The sequence below is a fragment of the Artemia sp. Qi Xiang Cuo genome, chromosome 6 (assembly GCF_049724085.1).
Source record: "Artemia sp. Qi Xiang Cuo chromosome 6, ASM4972408v1, whole genome shotgun sequence".
In the NCBI taxonomy this organism is placed as follows: Eukaryota; Metazoa; Arthropoda; class Branchiopoda; order Anostraca; family Artemiidae; genus Artemia; species Artemia sp. Qi Xiang Cuo.
The window spans coordinates 32968122-32993389 of record NC_142799.1 but is presented as its reverse complement, the minus strand read 5'-3'; the positions used below and the strand labels follow the sequence as shown (position 1 = coordinate 32993389).

At 35.4% G+C, this 25268-nt stretch overlaps 1 protein-coding gene across 2 annotated transcripts in view; it reads right to left on the bottom strand.

Annotated features, from left to right (window-relative positions):
• Positions 1-22561, bottom strand: part of MFS16 (major facilitator superfamily transporter 16) — a 76406-nt gene extending 53845 nt beyond the window's left edge. For both annotated transcript variants that reach the window (XM_089090657.1, XM_089090658.1), the window contains exons 1-2: positions 22346-22561; positions 4793-4962 (exon numbers count right to left, since the gene is read on the bottom strand). In XM_089090657.1, coding sequence (XP_088946783.1) covers positions 4793-4962; positions 22346-22440 — 265 coding nt within the window. In that variant the 5' untranslated portion in view covers positions 22441-22561. The remainder of the gene's footprint in view (positions 1-4792; positions 4963-22345) is intronic.
• Between the last annotated feature and the right edge of the window lie 2707 nt (positions 22562-25268).

Sequence of the window (25268 nt, the reverse complement as noted above, 5' to 3'; positions counted from 1 at the left end):
AAGCTTGATATAAATTGAAAATAAGTTAAGCTTTAACTTGTTTTATTTAAAAAATTTCCAGATACCTTGCTATTCTACAAATAAACTGAGGCGACGCACTATTTAAGACACACGGAAGCATCAACTCATTCTTTCCAATTATCCCTTCCCTTATCGTAGAGAGCCCCTGGCACCGGCTCAAGCAATGCATTGAATAATCCTCTTTAACTGTGCAAATCGGGCAAGTATATCTTTCTTTAGAATACCTCCTAAATCTTGAGTTAATTGGCAGGCAGTTAGCCCTGAGTTGCATCCACAATGTCAAATATCTAGCTGGTAAATTCAGCTTAAGGTAGAACTCCTGCCCATAAACCACCTTAACATCCTTATAAAACTTTAATGTTTCTGATTCTTTTATCTCCTCACTCCATTTTTGGATGATTTGATTCTCTAGTACTATCTTAATTGCATTTCCCCATTTTTTATGTATATCCCTTGGTCCTGTACCTTCATTCTGAACAAAAGAAAACCCTGTATTGTTTAAAATGAGTTTTATTTTTAGCGGCCACGTTTTTTTTTTCTCTGCGAGAGTCAATCTTCATAAGCTGCCTTAAGTAACCTGTCACTCGGTAATTGGACGGCTCTCAACCAAAATTTAATCATTGAGACTAGTCTGTAAATTTTTAGTGGCCATACAACTAGGTCTCCATTTAAAAACTGGGAATGAGTTGTTCTATGCAGCCCAAGCAATCTCTTAAGGTACCCTAATTGAATACTCTCTAGCTGAGCCGCTTTCTCATGTCCCCAAATCTCTGCTCCGTAATGTAAAATGGGCATTATTTCTCGATAAGAAGACCCTTTAATGTAACGCCAAGTTTTTTATTCCCATTACATTATTCATTGAAAATTGTAAACATTGCTGCTCATCCCTGGTTTAACGTTTCCCTTATATGTAAATTCCATCTTCCATTACTTTATAAAATAGATCCAAGATACTTAATTATTTCCAAAACTTGTATCTCCTCCCCCTCAAACCAAAATTTACTTTCACATCTATCATTCCTCTTGTTAAATATAACTACTTTTGATTTCTTAACATTCACCTGAAGGCACTTCATCTTTAGATAATCATCTGTTAAATCCAGAAGCTTCTGTAAATCGTGTGCCGAATTCGCCACTAGAGCAGCGTCATCAACAAACAACAACACCGAGAACTTTTTATTACCTAATATCACTGTTGGAACCCATTTTTTTGCTAAAAATTCAACAATGTCATTAATAAAAAGACCAAAAAGTCGAGCTGACAAGGCCCTTACCGACTTTACTCCTTTCTTAACTTTAGAAGGCCTTGAAAGACCCAATCTACGTAGGCCTACTCTTACTATTGCACTAGTTTTAAAATACATATTTACAACCAAACGAATGAAACAGGAAGGAGGCCCCACATCCTCTACGCTTTTTTTTAAGCAGAACTCTATTAACATGATCAAATGCTTTTTTTAGTCCAAAAATGCGACATATAACTTATTTTTTTCCTGATCCATACTTTTCAATTAGCCCACCTAAAATAAACACTCTATCCGTAGCTTTATAACCTTTTCTAAAACCTCCCTGTTCTTCATTCATAACTCCAAAATCCTCCAGCCAATCAGTTAACCGGCTATCTAAAATTTTCTCTAAAATTTGGCTAAATATAGGAGTTAAGGCTATCAGCCTATAACTCATATGATCCCTAGGACCCCCCTCCCTTTAGATATAGGTACCATTATCTATGTCCTCTATGTAGAATGCCATACTCCATAATTAATAATTCTATAAAATATGTAAACTAACACAGGCAATATCCCACTAAATGACCTCTTTATCGAAAATTGCTGGTATCCCATCTGTTCCTGGTTCAGACCTTCCTTTCATATTCCTGACAACTCTCCTACTTTCTTCTGACGAGACGTCTCTTACCAAATCATAATCCTTTTCTCTCATAGGGAACAACACAAAATCGCTCCAATTTTCCTTACTTAATTCTACACATTCCCCTTCTACTCTCTAAATAGTTTGACCAAGTTTCAGCCGCTGGGATATCTGATAGGGGCTTTCTTTTATTATCATTTGGTTTCATTTTTGACCAGCAATCTTTTGTATTACCTATATTAAAAGATTGCTCCAGCTCCTTCTGTTCTTCTCTGAGCTTCTGTCGCTTTTTTCTGTTAATCAACGTTTTACACTCTCTTCCTTTTTCTTCAAATCTTAACAATAATTCAGGATTTTCCTCAGACGAAGAGTAATTTGTAATTGCCTCTAGTAAATCTTCTAAATAATCTTTCATAATTTTACACTCATTGTCAAAGAAACTTACATTTATTTTCTTATTTAACCTTTCAGACTTTTGAGCACAATTACAAATAATTGAACCCAATTCACTCAGAGTCATATACACATCCATTGATGATTTGTAAATAATTTCAAGCCATTCAATTACCTCGGGCCTTAAAAGTTCATTTCACAACAACTCCTGCTCCTCACCACACCACTCGGTCTTTAAAGGCTTTATATAAAAATCATTTTTTTCCAAATCACCATTACTCTTCTTCACTACATTTGTTTTTCCCATTATTCCCGTTATAAGGCTTAGTTTAACCTCCACGGACTAATCGTCCGTTTCAACCACCAGTGCACTGTCAGAGCACAACTCCATAAGCCTCTTACCCCAACAATTAACCTTTCTTTTAAAGTCCTTGCTACTTCTAGGTGTCTTAAAAATAGCAGGTATCAAATCTGGCGTCCTACAAACGAAGCTTCATTCATTTCATTACAAAACCCAACATAAGCGTTAAAATCCCCCACAACTAAAAAGTAATCATTTTCATATCGACAACGTAAATGTCTTATCTCTTCCTCAAGCAGATTCCATGTTAATTCATTACTATATGAGCTATTCTGAGGAGCTATATATACCACCCTAAGCATCAATGTTTTGCCCTTTGTAAGAGGAATTCGAACCTATACAATGTTTTCTGAATTGTTAGGAATATGTAAATAATTTTGTAAACAACCTTGCTTAATTAACACTAAATTACCACCATAATATCTCATATTTCCAGCCGCTTTTCTAGTAACTTTTTCTACTGAGTAACCTCTGAAAGTTGGCACTGAATCTTCACTGTGCCAAGTCTCAATTAAAGCAATAACATCCACTTCATGTAAATCTTGTAATATAAGGTCTACCTTATTTTTACACCTTAGATATTTCATGTAACTATACGCAAAGAGTGGGCATGACCATAGTGTCATGTGATTTCACATACTTTTCGAACTCTTTTTTCATTTTTATTCGTAGCTTTAGGAGATTTTCTACTTAAACAATAGAAATTGATGCGCTTTTGGAGCCTTGCGGTGAAGGATCTTTTATATTGAGCTCCACCACCGTTTCGGTATCGCTCTAATAATTTTCTGATACCGACTCACAAGCCTCGAAAAATTCCTTTTTTTTCAGCCACTGATTCAACCGTATTATTTCCTTTCGCTAACGTTTCTCTATTCTGCCAGTTTGGTCTAATGTTTCCCTTGACGGATACTACCTCTTTCACGCACTTGGAGGAGAAGTCGAAAATAAACATTTGGAAAGGGCATCATTTAAGACCAATTTCAAATTCTTGCGCGCTTCCCTTTGCCTTTGGGTGTAATCTGAGGATGCCGATATCCCACTTCTCTTCAATAGAGGGTTAGATCTCAAAATAACGCCACGAATTTAAACTGAATTTAGTTTTAATACCACTGGACCAGAACGAATTCTGAACAGATCTTTAACGTCCCAGCGGGAAATGCCTAAATTGGGTATGTACTTATTAAGAGTCTTAAGAATTTCTTCTTTCAGAGTATTCGCTGCCGTATTAATGGGCGGAAAGTTATAGAGAACTATATTTGACCTTCTAAGTTCTTTGTCTAAAGCATCTGAGCGTTGACTAGCTGCGCCTAAATACTGTCTCAATACCTTGATTTCCCTTTTCAACTTTTCATTAGCTGGAGTATTCTTGCCAATTTCTCATTTATGGCGGCCAATTGGCTTTCAACTGATGTAACTTTAGTTAGAACTTCAGGAAGCGTCTTTTCCAATGTCTCAGTCAAGCAAGGCATTAGGTCCAACTTGAAATTAATTTCTTCTAAAAACTGAGTGCTCGCTCCTCCTTCAATGGACATTTCAAGGGAAAATCGATTTCTTAAAGGATGAATAGTACCAATAACCTTAAACAAACGGCCACCATAGATTAAATCCTTTTTACTATTTCTGTTATAACTCGTTTCTTGCTCTTAATTCCAAATTTCAATCTTTATTATAAACTTTAATCAATAGCCACTATTGCATTCAAAAAGTCATTTCTAAAAGACATACCAGCACATTATCCAATTAGTACAATATTGTTCACAAATAAGTCCTTAAGCTTTATCCAGTTAAAGCAAGTTTTATCATCATGTAATTCACTTGTTTTTTAGACGATAATCACCCGATGACCGCTGAATAAAAACTGATATTATGAAACGAGAATTGTTTCCTAACTTCACGTTGTCCAAAAACTTTACCCCCATCCCCCTAATGTGCAAATACATAGCTCAAATTATATATTTCCTATCTATTCTGTCACTTGTCTTGTCTTACGCTAAGCTGAAAGAAACTAACAAAGAAACCGGTTCTACAGTGCGCCAATCGATGAAGAACTTAACATAGGAGCTATAACAGAACAGTACCGAATTCTGATCCCAACTAATTGTTCCACCACAAGGTAAATTGAATTTTCAGATCATGATCAACACTTACCAAAAGGAGCCCAGTCACACCAAGTAGGATCAGTTGTATTTACATCATTTGGGACAGGAATTAGTGAGCAATTCCTATTTAAAACATTCTTCACAACACTGATGGGTTTTCTTGAAAGATGATAAGCAGTGTAGCTCAGAAATGTCAAAACTAAAATAAGAAGCCGATACCTGAAAAAAAAAATTTCTATAGTTTATAAGCTCAAAAAGAATCTTCTGTTGGGTAACTTATTCCTTTCTCTCGGCCATTTTTAGGCAATAATCATTCAATTTTGCTGAGGAAAGAAAGCCTTTGTGAATAAGAATAGGCCCTTGCAGAAATCAAAACATATTGAAGATAGGGGAGCGTTCAAGGGAGCATTGATATGTTTCAAAAACACCGAACTGATTCTTTTTTCTAAATTAAACAAAAAAAACAAGTTTTTTCAACTGAAAGTATGGAGCAACATTAAAACTTAAAACGAACAGTAATTATTACGTATATGAAGGGGGTTGCCCCCTCCTCAACACCTCACTCTTTACGCTAAAGTTTTTAATACTTTTGAAAAAGCTTTTTATTATTCTAATTAAACGAGCCTTTTGTTTCAGGAGCCGTTCTTAAAGAATTGGGACAAAATTCAAACTTTAGTATAATCTCCCCTGACAAGTTCACCCCCGGAAACTTCCCTCCCCCTGCAAAAAAAAGCAGCAGAAATTTCGTCCCCCTCTCACCCTAACATGTATGTATGTTTCCCAATAACAAATACTATGCGCAAACAATGGACAAATATTAAAACTTAAAAACCATTCCCCTGGGGCTGCATGGGGGGGGGGTCATGTTATACATCCAAGGGCATAGTTATTGAGCCTTTCAACCATGATTAAAAAAATAGATATCTAATATTTTTGATCAGACTTTTTTTTTTTAAAGGGGCGGGGGAGGGGACCTAGTTGCCCTTCAATTCTTTTGGTCACTTAAAAAGGCCACTAAAACTTTTAATTTTCGTTCGAATAAGCTCTCTCACTATATTCCAGGACCTCTGCGTCAATCCGATAGCCCATAGAAAAATAAAAAAATAAACATGCATCCATGATCTTTCTTCTGGCAAAAAATCCAAATTTCCATATTTTTGCAGATAGGAGCTTGAAACCTCTACAGCAAGGTTCTCTGATACGCTGAATCTGGTGGTTTAATCATTAAGATTTTCTGGCTTTTAGGGGGTGATTTCTCCCTTTTTTTGAAAATCAGGCACATTTTCTCAGGCTTGTAGCCGTTAATAGGTAAAACTCAACTAAAAGAAACTTGTATATTTGAAATCAAAATAATAAGCCCATTCTTTTGATATAATTATTGCATCAAAATTCCGCTTCTTAGAGTTTCGGTTACTATTGAGTCGGGTCGCTCTTTACTTACAGTTCCTTACCACGAACTGTTTGAAAATGTGGGTTTCCAAGCATCTAATGCAATTTTTCAATAGTTCTATTGAGCTAGCTGATTAGGTTTCAGCTCTTGCACTGAATTGCACAAAAAAAAAAAAAAAGTTTTTTCAACTGAAAGTAAGGGGCAACATTAAAATTTAAAATGAACTAAAATTATTCTGTATATGAGGGAATGGCCCCCTGATCACTCTGCATGCTAAAGCTTTTCACTGCTATAAAAAAGCTTCTAATTCTAATTAAACTGCCCTTGTGTTTCAGGAGTCGTTCGTAAATTCTGACAAAAGGTCAAATTTTGGCGTAAAGAGCGAAGTATTGAGGAAGGGGCAGTCCCCCTTATTTATAGAACAATATCTGTTCGTTACATGTGTTAATGTTACCCCTTACTTTCAGTTAAAAGGACATGTTTGTTTATTAAATTTCTGAAGCTTTTTTTTAAACGCCAGGAAATCCGGTACCCCATCTGTGAAAAATTTCTCCCGCGTATAATACCGCTGGACAATTCTATCCTTGCTAAACATCGTCCGCAGAAAATTTCCTGCCAGCAATTTTGCCTGGAAAATTCTCCTTAGCCTACTGTAATTTGAAAAAAAGACTCGTTTTTTTTATAAATTCTGATTGCTTTTCAAACTATGTCGAAAATCCCTCATCCAAGAAAAAAAATCCCAGAAATGATTCTGTTTTTTAGAGTTTCGGTTACTATTAGGTCGAGTTGCTACTTACTTAGAGTTTGTTACCACAAACTGTTTGATGAGTTTGAAGCAGAGCAAAATAAAATTGAGGCAAAATCATGCCCTAGGGGCTGAAGTTTCATTTCTATCAACAGAAAAGCAATACCTTGCTAAAAAAAAAAGAAGCAGAAACTAATAATCCCAAAAGATACAACTACTATCCACACTTGCTAAAGACTAAGAAAATAGTCAAATATTAATTTCTTTCCTACATATTTAAAGGAACGGAATTCAAAGGAAGAAAAAAGCCCCAAAAATAAGGTCATTTTTTAAATGGTAACGCTAAGTCAGATGCCACAAATGTTTTTATTTTGGAGAATTTCCACACAAATTAGTGCAGCAGCACTGGCGAGGATAGGTTAGGTATAAAAGGGTGGAGCTGTTCTGGTATTGAGATGGCTTGGGGTCTCTACTCTTTCATGAGCTCCTTCCTCCATTCTTACCAACAAAAGGGAAACCATACTTGGGTGACCCCATAGTGGTGCAAAAGTGAACCTTCCACAAATTTGCCTAACCAGAACTGGTAACTGCAAACAGCACTACAGGTTGACCTTAAGGAGTGGCACCCCTTGAGGAAATTATAGCCTAGTAAACAACAGAGAATTTGCAGTGGCTTCTGACTGATAGATAATTCTTTGGGGTTTTGTTTGTTTTAATGGCCCTTTTTTGTGAAAAGCCCCTTCCTAATCAAGTTATCTATTGTGGGCTGCCTCCCCATTGTACTATAATATTTGTAAGTATGAATACATAACGAGTCGGAGGTAATGGACATGAGGTTGCTTGCGCAAAACATCAACTCTTGTTGATAAAAGAGTGTAGTGACCAAGATTGGGCCAGGATTGACTAAAGCCTCCATCTAACTGAATGTCCCAGGGACTTCTCGCTGTCGGGTTCTAAGGCGGCTTAAGCGCTTTTTTTAGACTTGAGAAGTATTAGTCTCTGACCTGCACTGGCGGGACCCATTCCTTTTTCAGGGGCGATAACAATTTATATGATTTAAGCAATATAAAAATTTGCAACTTGGAACATTACAACATTAAAAAATAACTATCATATTGAAATTTTGACTGGCAAATTCAGACATTTTGAGCTGGAGTCGTTATGAGTTAAAGGAACTCATATCCCACGGACAGTAAACATGTTAATCTAAAGCTGAAATTTAGAAGGGGTAACTACCTTCTGGTACGTTGTGATGTTGGTAGAATCCAGGATAAGAATTTGAGAGAAACTTTCGAGGAACTGTTGAATATGAAACTCGAGCGTGTAAAATTTGACAATATAGAAGATAGATATAGGAAAATAGGGTATTCATTAATTAAACGAAACACACTCAAGAATTACGCTTAGGTTAGATATCAGAAAACCGGTTTTGTAGCAACAAAGACAATTGGCGGGTGATAGAATGCATTGGACTTGTATAATTTTGGCTATATATTTGCACATTTACCCCATCCCCACCCTATAATATGCAAATATATAGCCAAAATTATATTATTATGTAAACTAATGGTTATATGCAGGTTATATTTCATTAGGATTAACTTAATTTCACTTCTCGGGTGTATTTTGTTTAATTAACAAGTACTGAAAACAGTTTGTGAAGTAGCATATGGTGTCTAAGGGAGGAAAGTTGAAACACAGCTAGGAATATTAGTGAAAACGCCTTATGTTTAATAGTGAAGAGGGCGAAGGGGGGGGGGCGTAAAAGATGGATTCAAATGTAAAGAAAAGAATTTTTTCTAGGCTTAGATTATGCATATGATCTGAGTATCCTAGATGAAAATGTTAGGAAAATGAACGATTTTTTTGGAGATTTTGAGAGTTTAGGGTGCAAGAGTAAGTATGAAAATCAATGGTAAGAAAACTAAGTTGCTTAGACTAGGAATAAACAAAGGTGAGGAGGTAATAATGGATCAGAAAACTGATCAAGTGGATAGCTCCACTTACTTGGTAGTATTATTAGTAAAGATGGTGGATGCCATTAAGATGCTGAAAGTAGAACAGCCGAGGCTCACAGTGTTTTTATCAGTGTTGTATAAGTTTGGAAGGATAGGAAGAAAAGTCTACAAACCAAGACTAGAATATTGAAAGCTGCAGTAATGATATTGGTTGGTGGGGCCCTTACCCCTTTTTATGAGAAAAATATAACTTTTCTTTTTTACATAAATTTACCTACAATATAATTTCATTTACAAGCTAAACTCTCCTTGTAAAAGTGATAATTTTGTAAGAGGGAAGAAAGTGTTTTGAAATTATATTTTTATCTGGCTGACTTATGCCATTGAAACAGAGTTTATGGGAAAAGCAAGTTTGATTTGGAGTTGTCATACATTTGATTGACCCTTGTTCATTCTGGGCCAAACCAGAGGCAAACTTTCTTTTTAAGTGCACATATATTTCTTAGTTAGTTCCCGTTTAGAATTCAGATACTAATATTGGAGTTGATATCGATAAATACAAGTGTGTTATTTGCTATGGCTGCATTTGATTATTTTTCCCCGCACCCTGGTGGGGTTAAGAAAAAGAGTATTGAGAAATGTCGTCATAGTAGTATCGACTGGAGGACCCATCTCCCTTTAAGGATATATTTATTAGTGGTAGAACAGGTTGCAACACCTTGGCCAAAAAAAGTGTGGCCTTTACCCCGCTCCCCCAGATTTTACACTTGTCATGTCCACACTGGTTGTGATATCAGTGCGGAAGATATTGTACAACCCTTGGGACCTCTCAACCACGTTATTGTACCCTAGCGGCACCAACAGAAGTTACACTGGTGGCAGCAAGAAACCGCCACTATCTTAACACTGATAGTGAGCCATACTCGCGTTTTCCGAAGATTTGGGCTTAATTTTCAGCCTATAAAATAATAGCCTACAGAGATATCTCAGGACTAATGTGTTTGCAAAATATAAATGATTAATTGGAATATTGACAATTGTCATACAATATTACCGTAAAATATATTTGACAATTTGAGGAATTGCTTTGATGTGAATTGAATCCAAGGGAATTCACCATTAAGTGAAATCTAATTTTTGTCAGTTGGTAAAATGGCCACTTCTGACCCAGTTTCTGTGTTTGTTTCTTCCATGAAGACTCTAAGATCCCCAATTGCAACACATGAAAAGCACAATGTAGCTAAAACCCACACAGGCAGAACAATAATGCTGCCTCAGTAAAGAGTGAAGTGGGTCAATGTATTATTTTTTTCCTGACTAAGGCACTTTGTATAGAAAGAGTTGTCATAGAAATCTCGAAATGAGCTCACTCGATTGCAAATTGGAAAATTCTAATGTCCAGTCCCTCCTCCACCCCCTTCATTTTCCAAAACATATCCTGTCAAAATTTTGAGATGGCAATTTTGTTCAGCATAGTTACAAGGTTCAGTAAATATGTCTTTGGGGATGTCACCCCGTCCCACAGCCCTCAGGATAGTTCCCTTTTAAGAGTCAGAAGTGATTGGAAAGCAACCAGCCTCCCCCCCCCATGCCCTTTTTTCCCCAAATGCATCTGATCAAAAATTGTGAAATAGCCATTTTGTTCAAAATAATCATAAGATGTGCCTCTAGGGTTGACACTACCCCCCCCCCCCGGGTTTGTTATAATCCGAGGACATATACGGTTTTCATTGAAATTGAAAGTTCTAGTGCCTCTTAAAAGAGTCAAAAGTGATTGGAGGGCAACCAGCCCCCCCATTACTCAAAAATATCCAATCGAATTTTTAAGACAGTTATTTTGTTCAACATCGTTAAAAGGTCTAATAATTATATTTTTGGGGAAGTCACCCCGCCACAACCCTCAGGGCAAGGGTTGTAAGTTAGGCAATTTGCCCATTATTTACATATGGTATATGTTATTAAAATAGATATGCATATATGAACTTTACTTTCCAAAAAGACAAAGAACATTCAGGAGAGGCTTTCAGAGAATGTTGAACTAAATCAAAACATGCTATGTGTATACATAACATATTTGTCTTTTTTTTTTATTGTCTTTTTTTCTAAGCTTGAATTTGTCAGATGCTACTTGTGTACAGTAGATACAATATAATACATCTACAAAAAATCCCAAGTATAACTACAAAAGGGTGGGAAAAAGATTTTTTAACATGCTAAGTAGTAGGTGCCTAATTACCTTCTACAGATAAAATTAACCAAGAAACCCCCGCTTCCTTTTATGGTTTCTATAACCATTGAAATTCATAATATGTTTAGACACAGTACATGCTAAGACAATGATGGGTTATTTTTCCTAAGGACACTCTTGTTTTCCCAAGATTATTAACTGACGTTAATATTTTCTCCCCCCTTTATTCTCAGAGCTACTTTTCAGTTTACTTGGGAGAAATGTATAAAAGAATTCAGTACAAAAACAATATCAGACATTCTAATATTAACTACCTCATCTACTTTCTCATGGAAGTATTCAAAGAATTACTGATAAGCAAAGCAAATCAGTACACCTCGAGCTTGATAATCACAAAAGAGATTAAGAGGGACATCAACTATAAAAGTACACAACGGAAGAAATATAAAAAACACCACTTCCCTGAACATAGAGAGAAATATTCCAAAAGCCGGTACAAACTTAAAAACTCGCCGCGGGCCTTGTACACGAGCTTTGAATCCAAACCTGCTGATGAAGCTAAGACAAACCCAAAGAAGTTTTGGTGGTATGTCTCTAGCCAGGATCACAATAGATGGTGTATAAAAAAACTGATAACAGAGCGAGGCGAAGAAACTACAGACACTAATAAGCTTACTGACTTACTGAGCCTACAATTTGTCTCAGTTTCCATCACTGAACCAAATGGCTCTTGAACTTCTCCACAGAAATATAATGTAAAAGCCCCAATGGAGAGCATCACAATATTGTCTGCACATGTACTTAAACGTTTACTGAGATTAGATGCTAACAAGTCGCCAGGGCCTGATAACACACATCCCAGACTATTAAAAGAAACCGCAGAAGTGATAGCAGAGCCCCTCACGAGAATCTTCCAGACGTTACTTATCTCTCGAGAGCTACCAGCAGACTGGGAAGTAGCCAACATAACGCCAGTATTAAAAAAAGGTGATCACACCAAATGTGAAAATTATCGACCTATTAGCCTAACTTCAGCTGTTGTTAAGATACTTGAACATATAGTCAATGATTCAATTCTTGAACATTTAACCAAAAACAAGATCTTGCTGCCCAAGTAGCATGGATTCCAGTCAGGAAAATCAATCGAAATGAACCTATTGGAATCATACAAAGAAATTACAAATCTGATTGACCAAGGACATCCAGTCAACCTACTGCTGCTGGACTTCACCAAGGCTTTCGAAAAAGTACCGCACATTCGATTGCGCTCCAAATTATCTGCCTCCGGCATCAATTCAGCTGTGATAGACTGGCTAATGAACCTCACCAACCGCAAGCAGAAAGTCCGCTTATTTGAGATGGGTGGCCAGCCAATCTACTCCCATGGGGCCTTGGTAATGAGCAGGGTACCACAGGGAACTGTACTAGGCCCAACCCTTTTCTTGATGTACATCAACAACATTTTCGATCATGTAGATAATAGTGTGCATTTGTTTGCTGATGATGCCAAGCTGTTTGGCATTGCAAATCCACAGACCATCCAACGTGACATAAACAGGCTACAGGATTGGACTCAAGACTGGCTCCTTCAATTCAATACAATCCAATGCTGTATTTTACACCTTGGACCGAACAACCCAATGGCTACCTACTCAATTTACAATCCCATCACAAAAACAAGGGATCATCTAGAGAATAGAGAAGAAGAAAAAGACATTGGTGTCATCATTGACAACAAGTTGAAGTTCCACAGCCACGTCCAGCATGTTGTTTCCCGTGCAAATTCCAGCCTTGGCCTATTAAAACAGACCATCAGTAGCTGAGAGGCAACAATATTCATAAAACTGTGTTAAGCTCTTATCAGACCCCATTTTGATTTTGTCATGTGCTTTGCAGGTCTTTCTCATCGGCAAGATGTAAAGCTCATCGAAAATGTTAAGAGGCGAGCAACGATATGCATGAAAAGCCTAAAATCAACTTCATATGAGGACCGCCTCAAGCAACTTAAGCTACCTACCCTCGTCTACAGACACATGCGTAGCGATATGATACTGACTTACAAACCTCGAGAAGAAAACTCTACCATCTTTATCAGCAGTCATAGCACCAGCCATCATTACACAAGAGGGCACTCCAAGAAGCTGCCAAAGTTAAGCTCCTAATTAAGTACCTATCAAATGTACTTCTCAAAAAGAGTCATAAACCATTAGAATCAATTGAAAGACTCAACTGTCAGCGCTCCCTTGATCAGGTCATTCAAATGCCACCTTGACAAGGAGTGGGAGAAGAGGCAGCGGAGGTTCAATTGGGAGTCGTCGACTCAAGAGCACTACAGGTCTGGAGGACCTTAAAGCTCTCAAATGGATTAAGGTGATTAAGGTTAAGGTGATACTTTTTTTATGATGCTCTTTTACTCAGAATTCAATTTTAAGCCCTTTAAGGACTCTTTAAGATAATCCCCTTTTTTCTTATTTTTTGCTTTGGAAAAGGGTTAAAATAAAACAATTATTTCAATAATTATTTAAAAGGGTTAATAATAAGGGTAAAAGGGTTAAAAAAAAACAATTCTTACATCACAATATGCAGAGTAAAACAAAGAAATGAATATAAAGATGACAAACAGGTCTATGGTTAGTAAAGGAAAACAACAAATCAAATGAATAATTTACACATACACAACAAGGCATCTTCAGTGCAGAGAAAAAAAAACTAGAAACTAAAACTAAAAAAATGTAACTTAAAAATATATATAAAACTAAAATAGACTTAACCAAAATATGTAGGCTAATATACAATTACTCACCTATACAATTGCCAGTTAACTTCATGAAACCAGAAAAGTAACTGGTTACTTTAAGTTACTTTTCTAGTTTCATGAAGATAGCTGGCAATTGTGTAGGTGAGTAATTGTATATTAAATATTTTAGTTATTCTATTTTAGTTTTATTTATATTTTGAAGTTATATTTTTTTAGTTTCTAGTTTTTTGTTGTTTTTTTTTCTCTGCACTAAAGATGCCTTGTTGGCAAAATCTTTGTTTTATTTTGTGTTCTCTTTGTTTTCCTTTACTGGCCATAGACTTATTTGTCATCTTTATATTCATTCCCTTGTTTTTTCATGGCTGGCCAGTTCATTTAATAAGCACAATAAATTGTAGCTAGCAAATTTTGACTACAGATCCACTATACTTTACCCCCCCCCCAAAAAAAAAGTGCAAATATATAGCCCAATTTATATATTTCCCATGTGTTTTCTAGGTCTGGATTTTGTCAGATGATTCAATTTACAGGTGTATAGGTTTAAATGAGAGTGATGCAAATGGCTAAAAGTAAACACAGCAATTTTTAAAATATTTATAAACTACTTATCTAATTGGACCATGTTTGATCAATGTCTGTGAATTATATGACTGTATATGACAAAAATGGAATTATAATCAAATAGATAAAAGCCCAAATAAGATGAAAGGGTAGCATCTTTAAGGGTCCACAAAAGGTTTGAAATTTAAATGCTAAGTGAAACAACTATAATTTTTGGACAGAGCATAAAAAAGGCATCTAATGGCATGTTCACTTAATTCATACCTCAGTAATAGAAATACCTCAAAAATTGTTGTTTCCCATGTTTTTAAACCTTGTAAACTAGAACTTGATAAAGTTATAAGGTTCAAAACACTTTCTTTGGGCCTCATTCATGCTGAAGATCTATGTCTGACAATTTCACTTTTATATCACACATTTATCAGGTAACAGACTTGTGCAAAGCCTCTTATAAACTAGAATAAGCAGTAGCCCTATTCAGTCTCCTATTCAACAATATTTCCCAGTATAAGCCTTACCACTCTAAAAACTACATATTAGTCTCACTGAGGGGAGAATAAATTGTCCTAGGCTATGTACAAAATTTTATTTATTTTGTTGGTTTCTATTCTTAATTGGAATCCTATGAATTACTGTATAAAAAAGTAAAAAAAAAATTATCAATACAATAGTTTTCCTGTTGGAGACAGGGATGAAGTTAATTTCAAATGTAAGTGAACATTATATTTGAATTCAAGATTAAACTCTGAAACCTAAGGGTATGTCTATTTCTTAGCCATTTCAGAATTTTTTTTGCAATAAAATACTTACTATTCAAAATAATAGTAAGTGTTTAAAAACGTATATGGGTTAAAAACTTACTATTTGATTATAATTCCATTTTGCTAAAATTATACAATCCCTAGGCATTGATTCATCATGATTGAATTAAACAAACAATTAGTAAATCTTTAGAGAGCTATAATTAAACATTCTTATGAACAATGTGAAGATATTCAGTTTTGCAGTGACACATCAAAGGCCCAAGCATGATAAAAGTAAGGCTCTCATAGATATGCTAAAAAGGCAAACAAACTCTGGTGAAAAAGATCTCATCCTTTTCAAAGGCCAAATTGTGACAAAAAATGTTGCTGCTCATTGCGGTTGGAAAGTTCCAAAGCCAGCCCTAAATGCAGCTGCAGTGGAAATATAACAGTTTGTCCCTCACCTCCTGTAAATAGTCCTGGTTTCTTGCAGTTATCCTCTTTGCTTTTTAGAACTTCAAATGTTAATCCTAGTGTATCAACTGAAAATGAACTTAGTGAACTTCTCTTTTCATGTGATAGTTTGAGTAACTCAAGCTTCCTCAGTGCATTCTCTGAATTAACATCTATCCCACCTTTGTTAAACAGAGTTGCAGCTACAGGACCTCTGCTGCTGGACAACAAGACACAAAAGTCTTGAGATAATAATACCCTGCATGTCATCTCTAGCAATGTTGAATCTCTTACAAGCAAGCTCCTAAATATCCAAGTGCTCTTAAAAGATGAAGAAGCAGATATTGCTGGGTTAGTGGAGATTCTGCCAAAATTCACTACAGTACCTGTTCCCAAAAGTTTGTTGCAGATATCTGGTTTTCAGTGCTTCACTAATCTGGGCCAGCCAAACTGCATAAGAGGTGTTGGTATCTATGTCCAAGAAGGTTTCCAGGTTAGTCTTATTAACCATCTAATTTTCAATGTATCCTGGGTGGAAAGTTTATGGCTTGATATTACTCTTTAAGAAAATAAAAAAATCTGTATTGGGTGTCTATATAGAAGCCCTAGTGCACTCAGTCTTGATGATTGTGAAATATATCCCAAAACTATCATTGATGAAATGGCATCTACAGTATCACCAATGTTTGTATCTGATTTGATAATTATTGGTGATTTCAACCTCCCATTAATTGAGTGGGTTGATGGTCTTGGTCATGCAGTATCTAGTAATGGAGATTCCCTATTTGTGTCTTGCTTATCTGACAACTTCCTTCATCAAACGGTTGAAAAGCCAACAAGGCATCATGGCAACCAGAATCCATCCTTGTTGGATCTTGTAATTTTGAGCAATCCAGATTCCTTTATTTGAAATGAATTTCTTCTCCAGTTGGCAACAGTGACCACTCAGTGACCCTCTCTGTGTTATCCTTGAATACACATCTGCAACCTAATCTTTGTCCTCAAACTTTTATTGACTATCAAGCAATACAGAAGGAACTAGCCTCAATAACTAATTATTTCTAATTGGTCAGAACTAATTATTTCTTATATCAACATATCATGAACAAATGTTAAAGAAGACCTCACATCAATTGAAAAAAAACACTCCCGTGTCGTCCACCAGAATCAGCCAAAAACACTCCCATTCCTCATAGAGGATGCGCAAAGAATAATCAACAGGAAAGCCAGAGCCTGGAAAAGGTACAACAAGGAGAAAACACAGGAAAATTGGAAAAGGTATGCAAAGGCTTGGAATCTTGCCTCTCATGTAGTTAGGAAACTGAAGTTTCAATATGAGGAGAAGCTTGCCACAGAAATCAAGGCAAACCCCAAATCTTTTTGGAGACATGTTTCAGCTAAAAACCCGGACCATCATACCATTCCTGACCTCAAACATAATGGCATAACCCACTCACTGCCAGTAGGTATGGCTAATGTAGTTTGCCTCTGCCTTAACCATCCAATCTTGTCCAATATCCCTGCAGCACCATCAAATTAATATGTTATCCAATGCCAAAATTATCAATTACTGAAGATATGGTCTTAAATAGCCAGGATAAACTTGATGTTAATAAATCCAAAGGATCAGATGGGGTACACCCAAGGCTCCTCAAGGAATGCTGAATTGTTGTCACTTTTCCCTTGTGTAGACTCTTCCAGCTGTCCCTACAAAACAGAGAACTACTGTTGGATTTGAAAACATCCTATATCACACCAATCCACAAAATAGGCCCCAAAGATCAGGCAGAAAATTACCATCTTATCAGCATCACTTCTGCAGTTGTAAATGTGCTTGAGAGATTTGTGAGCAGAGCTATAATTCAGCACTTGAAAATTAACAACATTCTCACTTCCACTCAACAGGGCTTCAGATCTGTTGATTCTATTCTAATACACACATATGAGTATGCTACATCATTATTTACCTGTTGACATGGTGCTCCTGGAACTCTCAAAAGCATTTGACAGGGTTCGTCATTAATTCCTTATCACCAAACTAAAAGCAGCAGCTGTTGATGATGTTATTGTACAGTGGATACAGAGTTTCCTTTCAGAAAGAATTCAAGTTGTAAGAGTTCACAACTCTCAAGGTGTTCCTCATTTATCCTTGTCTACAACTGTTTTAACTGGTTTTCCCAGGGGACCATTCTTGGGTCAAGTCTCTTCAACTTATATATAAATGATGCACCCAATCTTCTCTCAAACCTCCTCACTTTTTATGCTGACAATTCAAAACTTGTTGGTAAAGCAGCCACAGCCTCCAACCTGCAATCTATCCAAAAGGACCTTGATATTCTTGGGACTTGGGCTGATACATGGCTCCTCTCTTTCAATGTTGATAATTCCATGTAATCCACTTGCAATCCTAATACACATCAGCAGTACCATCTCTAAGGTAACCCCCTTTTTGTAGTCTCTGAAGAAAGTGATCTCGGAGTCATTTTTTATCATCAACTTAAGTTCAGCACCCATGCAAAATCTGTATTGTTGTCTATCCTCCAATCTCTTAGAATGATCAAAAGAACTATCTCTAGCAGATTTCCAAGTGTGTTTATGAAGCTCTACAAGGCACTAGTTTGCCTGTGCCTAGAGGTTGGAATGTCCCTGGAGTCATCCTATTTCAAGAAAGACAAAGAAATTCTAGAATGAGTTCAACTCAGAGCAACAAAAATGGTTAAAGGCCTCAAACAAATACCATATAAAGTGTTTACATCACTTGAAGCTTCCTACTCTTGTATACTGGAGGAAACATGGCAAATCTGTGACTAGAGGGTATTCCAGGAAAATCTTCAAGAAATGCTTCTTAATCTAAGAAAGAAGCTGTTCCTTCAGCCAGCAAGTAACAAACCTTTGGAATCAACTTTCTGAAGATACAGTGGCTGTTTATTCAGCAGGTACATTCAAGCAAAATCTTGACAAAGAATGGCTACAGCAAGAGTTCCTGTAAAACTGGGAAGCTGATGAGTGCTCCACCCAAATGTAGCAAACAACCTACAGAAGTCATAATGGAACATTACAATGATGAAAATCCTTAGATTTACTCCAAGCTGTAATTTAAGGTAACTACTGTATTTAAGATGTTAACATGACTCTTGTCAAAACCAGTTTACCCATAAATTGAATTGACTATGACAAAATTAAGAGCCATAAAACATATGGAAAATATAAACTTAGGCTACATGTTTGCAGAAGTAAAATGTAATGGAGCTTTAGGCCTAGTTGAAATGTGTTAATTACAATTATTCTGCATATACTCAAGTAAGAATTCTGTTTTTAACCCTATTATATAGCCAAAAATAAGAAAAAAGGTATCATCTTTGAGGGTCCATAAAGGGCTTAAAATTGAATTTCCGAGTAAAATGACTAATAGGTGCTTATGTATCATAACAACCACCCTGTTGTTCTTAACTTGTTGTAAAACCAGTTTCTTGGTGTGCCCTCAGAGATAATTAGCTTAAACTCAGTGATATAAACTATTATGTGGGTAGTTTATTAATATTTTAATTAACTATTTAATATAGAGTTGGTTAGGTATTTAATATAATGCATTCTGGGGAGCCTACTTTCCATAATTCTGTTACTAAAGTATTATATTTTCATCATATTTTGTATATTTCATTATGATAACATAACTTCACTTCTTGAGTTTGGTCACTAAAATACATAAGTATTGACTGTTGTGGTATTTTATGTATTTTGCTGTAATCTTACATGCCCTGAAAAATTGTTATCTTATGTATTTTACTGATATATTACATGTTTATTGGTGCCTTGTAGTTAAAATAGTGCAAAGCTACCCAAAGGCTGATAGAAATAAGTTTGGATATGAATTTGTTATTGTAATTTTTACTGGATACACAGCAGAGCAAAAGAAAGCAATATAAGTGTTGATTACACTAATTAACTTTGTTATTAAGTGTCTAAAATTGAGTGATAAATTGGTATTTGACAAGCCCTTCTCTGGCAGCATATATCCTTATTTTCATATGATTATTCTCTCTTAATGAACAGTTTATGTAATCTTTCAACTAAAAGTTTCAAAAAGCACTATCATTTGGCCTGTGGGTCTGTAGCAATGTTATCCAGTCTAAAGCCTAGAACCCACATAGCTTTTTACAGCACCAGTTTGGTAAATCAGTACTAATTTCCTTTTCTTCAGCATGAAACATCCAAATGTTGGAATATTACCTAAAATAAAATTATGTGTGTGTTTAAAGACTGTAAGTTATCTTTACCTGCACACAGAATTTTATTTTGGGTCATATTCCAATATTTAAAAACTTTAACATTTGCTTATTTTAACACCCACGCTGAGACAGAAGCAGAATGAACTGAAAAGGGACAAAATTGACATTTTTTTTTACTGCATATGAATGAGTGTGTTTGCAGAGGGCATATCATAATAAAAAAAAACTAAATTGGAAGTCATAAATGATTTTTTTTTTTTTTTTCTGAAAGGGAGAGGATGATTGGAAAAAAGAAAGAAAATGATAGATAATTTGGTATAAATTTAGGGCCAGTGCTGGTCAGAATGAGACATGTTAAGAAAACATTTCTTACTTCATAATATGCATAATAACCCTATTTAACAAATTCTCTATGGGTAGCATCTTTATCATCACTATTTTCACTGTTGTACAATTATTTTTAAGAAAATTGCAAAAAACAAACATATTTGATTATATTTTTCCATTTATAATTATTCTAAAGGCTATAGGGAAGTTAAATATCATCACTGCCACCTACTAAAAAGATATAAATAGGCTAATATTGGGTTATAAGATATAAATAGGCTTAGATTAGATAGATGACTCTTGGGTATTTGTTTTAAAACAAAAGAAAAGACAAAATATTGAAAAATGTGATTGTAAAACTGGAAAAACAAGGAAAATAGTGAGGATAAAGGTGCTCCCCTTGGATAATCTGTTAACTAGGATAATTTTGCATATTATGAAGTGAGAATTGTTTTCTCAACATGCCTTCTTATGACCAGTACTGGTCCCAAATTTATACAGATAATTTGGTAAGGGAATAACCAGACATTCAAAGAAATTCACAGGGTCAGGGGATTGGGCCTAAATTAGCCCCTGCCTTTGACCCTAAGCAAATTAAAGCGTATTTATAATAAATAAATAGAATGAGTGTTAATCCAATTGATCCACCCTAAACTATCCTAAGTTAGTATTTAGCAAAAATTGAATTTATTTATGTTAAGAAAATTTCTAACTATTGGGTTCCTAAAAAGAGGAGGGGTATTACCTTTTTCAGTCTAGGAAAATCAAAATCTTTAAAAAATTTAAATGAAAGCTGAAAAAATGATAAGACAAAAAAAAAAAAAAAATGCTCAACTGGTCTTCTTTCTACACAGCAACTCTAAAACAGCAATTTTACTCTATATTTTCTAGGGAAAACCTTATTTCACTAATTTTTATGGACCAAGTTTATATGGTAATTTTTTGTTATTCATATTATTGACTTATGAAAAAAGCAAACATACCACTCAATGCCTTTTTTTATTGCTCTTTCCAAATATAATAATCATTTTTGTTGGAAATTAATTTTACCTCACACCTATATATACCAATTCAGAGTATATATTTGCACATTAGGGGAGTGGGGGTGAATTTTATTTCTTATGTAAATAACAGGTATGTTTAAACTTTCCCCCACCCCCCTAATGTGCAAATACATAGCCTACCTTGAATTGGTATATATAGGGGTGAGGGTAAAATTCATGGTAAAGTTCTACCAAATCCTATTATTGAGTTAGGAATAAAGTGAATACACCATTCAATGCCTTTTTTTATGCTGATTACAAACATAGGCTTATAATCATTTCTATCGGAAATGAATTTCAGCCCCTCCCCCTATATATACCTAACCTACCCTAACACTGAATTGGCATATATAGGGGGGGGGGCTGAAATTCATTTCCAATGGAAATGCTTATTATACTCATAATCAGCATAAAAAAAGGCATTGAATGGTGTATTCACTTTAGTCCTAACTCAATAATATGATTTGGTAGATATTGACCTTCATTTCCAATGGAAATGATTATTATACTTGTAATCAGCATAAAAAGGCATCAAATGGTGTAGGCCTATTCACTTTAGTCCTAACTCAATAATATGATTTGGTAGAACTTTAACAAATTCATTTCCAACAAAAATGATTATTATATTTGGAAAGAGCATAAGAAAAGGCATTGAGTGGTATGTTTACTTTATTCATAAGACAATAATAGGAATAACAAAAAATTTACAATTTTTATTTTATGGTAATTTTATTACCCACTAGGCTACTAGCAATATATGGCAAGAAAATAAAAAATGGCATCAACTGGTATGTTCACCTTATTTTGGGGTCAGTAATAGAAGCTTTGCTAAATTTACTGTAGCTTAAGTAGAACATTTTAGAATTTTATAGCCTAAAGTGGTTTTCAGGATTTGTTACCTAGCCTAGTTTTTTCTTATTGAGGATGGAAATCCAGCACTAGGCTAATACCCTGCTATAATTCAGAGGTACTTAACTGGGATTTAACTAAAGGAATAGTATTTCTAATTAGGCCTATTACATTTTATAAGCCTAGGCTACCATTATTGAATGTTGGGCCTATAGACTAGTCTAGACTAGCCTACTTATCTTTCAGTGTCCAAACTAACCAGCTCTCTAAAATCAACTACAAGTCTATGTTACTATGTTCTACTAGTCTTATTTTCTCTAAATTGTGATTAGTCATGAGATAAACAAATATTTCTTACCAAAAATCTCTGCTAAAAATTATTCGACCACCTGCACATAGACAGGTAATTTTTTGTAGAATCCTGATGCCTATTGGGACATCTAGTACATTCATTTCCAAGCTATATGGATCTAGTAGTTTGCCTTCAAACTAAATTGGTAAGGGAAAAAGTTTATTCATCAGCATGGGTTAACTAATGAATAGGCAATGAATTATACATCTTATTCATATTGCATTGTTTCTTTCTTTAAAAAAAATATTAGCTAGAGCGACATCTAACTAAAGCCTCGTTTCAGACACTTGGTTTTTGGAGTGGGCCCAAAGAAATATCATTTTCAGGTCCTCCGTGTTCAACCTAGCAAAAGTTAAAAAGTGTTTTCATTTACGGCTTCAAATGCAAGCATGTTAGACACAGGCTCTTTAAAACTAGAAAGTGCCAGAACATCAAGGTGAAACAACGGGTCTTAACAATATGACAAGGGGTCTTAAATTTAGAAAGGTAAGCTTCCCAAAAAGTTACGTAGATGATAAGATTTCGTAAAATTACTACTCAAGAAGCATTGACTTCTAAGACTTATCATTTAAGCCTGTTGAATAAAAAAACAAGTTTTTTTTACTGAAAGTAAGGAGCAACATCAAGACTTAAAACGAACAGAAATTATTCCATTTATGAAAGGGGCTGTCCCCTCTTCAACGCCCCGCTCTTTACGCTAAAGTTTGACTCTTTCTCACAACTCTACTTTTTAAAATAATAAACAACTTTAGCCTATAGAGTGGGGCGTTGAGGAAGGGCCCTTTCATAAACGGAATAATTTCTGTTCGTTTTAAGTTTTACTGTCGCTCCTTACTTTCAGTTAAAAAAAAAATGTTGTTTTTTATATTCCTGAACGCTTTTGAATTGATGCAGGTTTTAAAAATTGATCACCGTACGTGAATAATTAAAACGAAATTTTCATATTATTTTACTTTTTTGAACCAATAATAACCATATAATAATCTAAGTTGGATTTTTGTTACAGTTATATAAGAATGACTCCTGAATCACAAAGCCTGTTTAATTAGAATAATAACCTCTTTTAAAAGTTAAAAATCGTTAGCATTAGAGCTAATTAATCTCATATATGTATGAGAATAAACTCCCCTCATATACGTAATATTTTCTGTTCGTTTTAAGCTTTAATGTTGCTCTTTACTTTCAGTTGAAAAAAACTTGTTTTTTATTTAAATTCTGACAGTTTTTTGAATAATGCAGGGAAATCCGGTGCCCCCTTCATAAAAAATTCCCTTCCCCAATGAAAAATTCTTCCATAGAATGTTCCTCCCACTTAACCTTCTCCCCCCAACCTCCAACCAGAAGAAATCTCCTTGAAAATGTCTGCGTACTTCCCAATAACCAATACTAAATGTAAACAATGGGAAAGGTTCACAAATTGCAGCCCTTCACCAAAAGATTGTGGGAAATTAAGTCATCGTCAAAGACGTGGTTAATAGATTTTTCGACTATGCTGAACAAAATGGCTATCTCAAATTTTTATCGGGTGACTTTGGGAAAAAATGAGCGTGGGATGGGGTCTAGTTGCCCTAAAATATTTTTTGGTCATTTAAAAAGGGACCTAAAACTTTTAATCTCCGTTTGAACGAACCCTCTTGCGATACTATAGGACCACTGGGTCGATACGATCTCCCCTAAGAAGAAAAAAACAACAAACAAACAAGCATCCGTGATCGTTCTTCTGGAAAAATAACACAAAGTTCCACTTTTTGTAGATATGTAGGGTTCTCTGTTACGCTGAATCTGATGGCGTGGTTATAAATATGATTCTATAAATGTTAGAGGGTGTTTTCGCCTTTTTTTTTACATCAGGAAAATATTCTCACGCTCGTAACTTTTCATGGATAAAACTAAATTTGATGAAACTTATACATTTGAAATCAGGATAAAAATCTGATTCTTTTGATATATTTATTGGTATTAAAATTTCGTTTTTTAGAGTTTTCTTACTTACAGTTCGTTACCACAAACTGTTTGATTTTAAAAGTAAGTGGGAATCATCAAAATCAGATTTTCAAAAAATGTCTTATCATAGGCAGCGCGCTAGCGCTGCCTAATTAAAGAACGACGTGGCCACAATTTTTTTTCTTCTTTCTTCGACAGGCACTTCGTATCGAAGGAGTTGTCGTAGAAACTTAAAAAAGGGCTCTCATTCGATTGGAAATTGGGGTGGCTAGTGCGCTTTTTATAGTCGAAAGTGATTGGAGGGCAACTAGCTCCCCCCCACGCCCATCATTCCCCCAAACACATCCCATCAAAATTTTGAGATAACCATTTTGTTCAGCGTGGTTGATTTCCAGATAGAAAATATCTTTTTGAGGAGGACACTCCCCACAACCCTCGGGGCAAAGGTTTGAAGTTATACCCTGGGGGTATTTAAGATTTTTATAGAAGGCATTGTCGTAGAAACCTCAAAAAAGGCTCATTCGATTTTAAAGGCAAAGGTCTAGTGCCCTTTTTATTAGTCGGAAGTGATTGGAGGGCAACTAGGCCTCCCCCCCCACGCCCATCATTTCCCCAAACACATCCAATCAAAATTTTGAGATGGCCATTTTGTTCAGCCTAGTTGATTACCAAATAGAAAATATGTTTTCGAGGAAGACACTGCCCCACAGCCCTCAGGGCAAGAGTTTTAAGTTATGCCCTTGGGTCATATAAGGTTTTTAAAGAAGGCGTTGTCGTAGAAACTTCAAAAAAGCTCATTTGATTGAAAATTGAGAGTTCTAGTTCCCTTTTTAATAGTCGAAAGTGATTGGAGGGCAACTACCCCCCCCCCCCCACCCACGCCAATCATCCCCCCAAACACATCCAATCAAAATTTTGAGATAGACATTTTGTTTAGCGTAGTTGATTTCTAGATATGAAATATGTTTTTGAGGAGCACACTCCC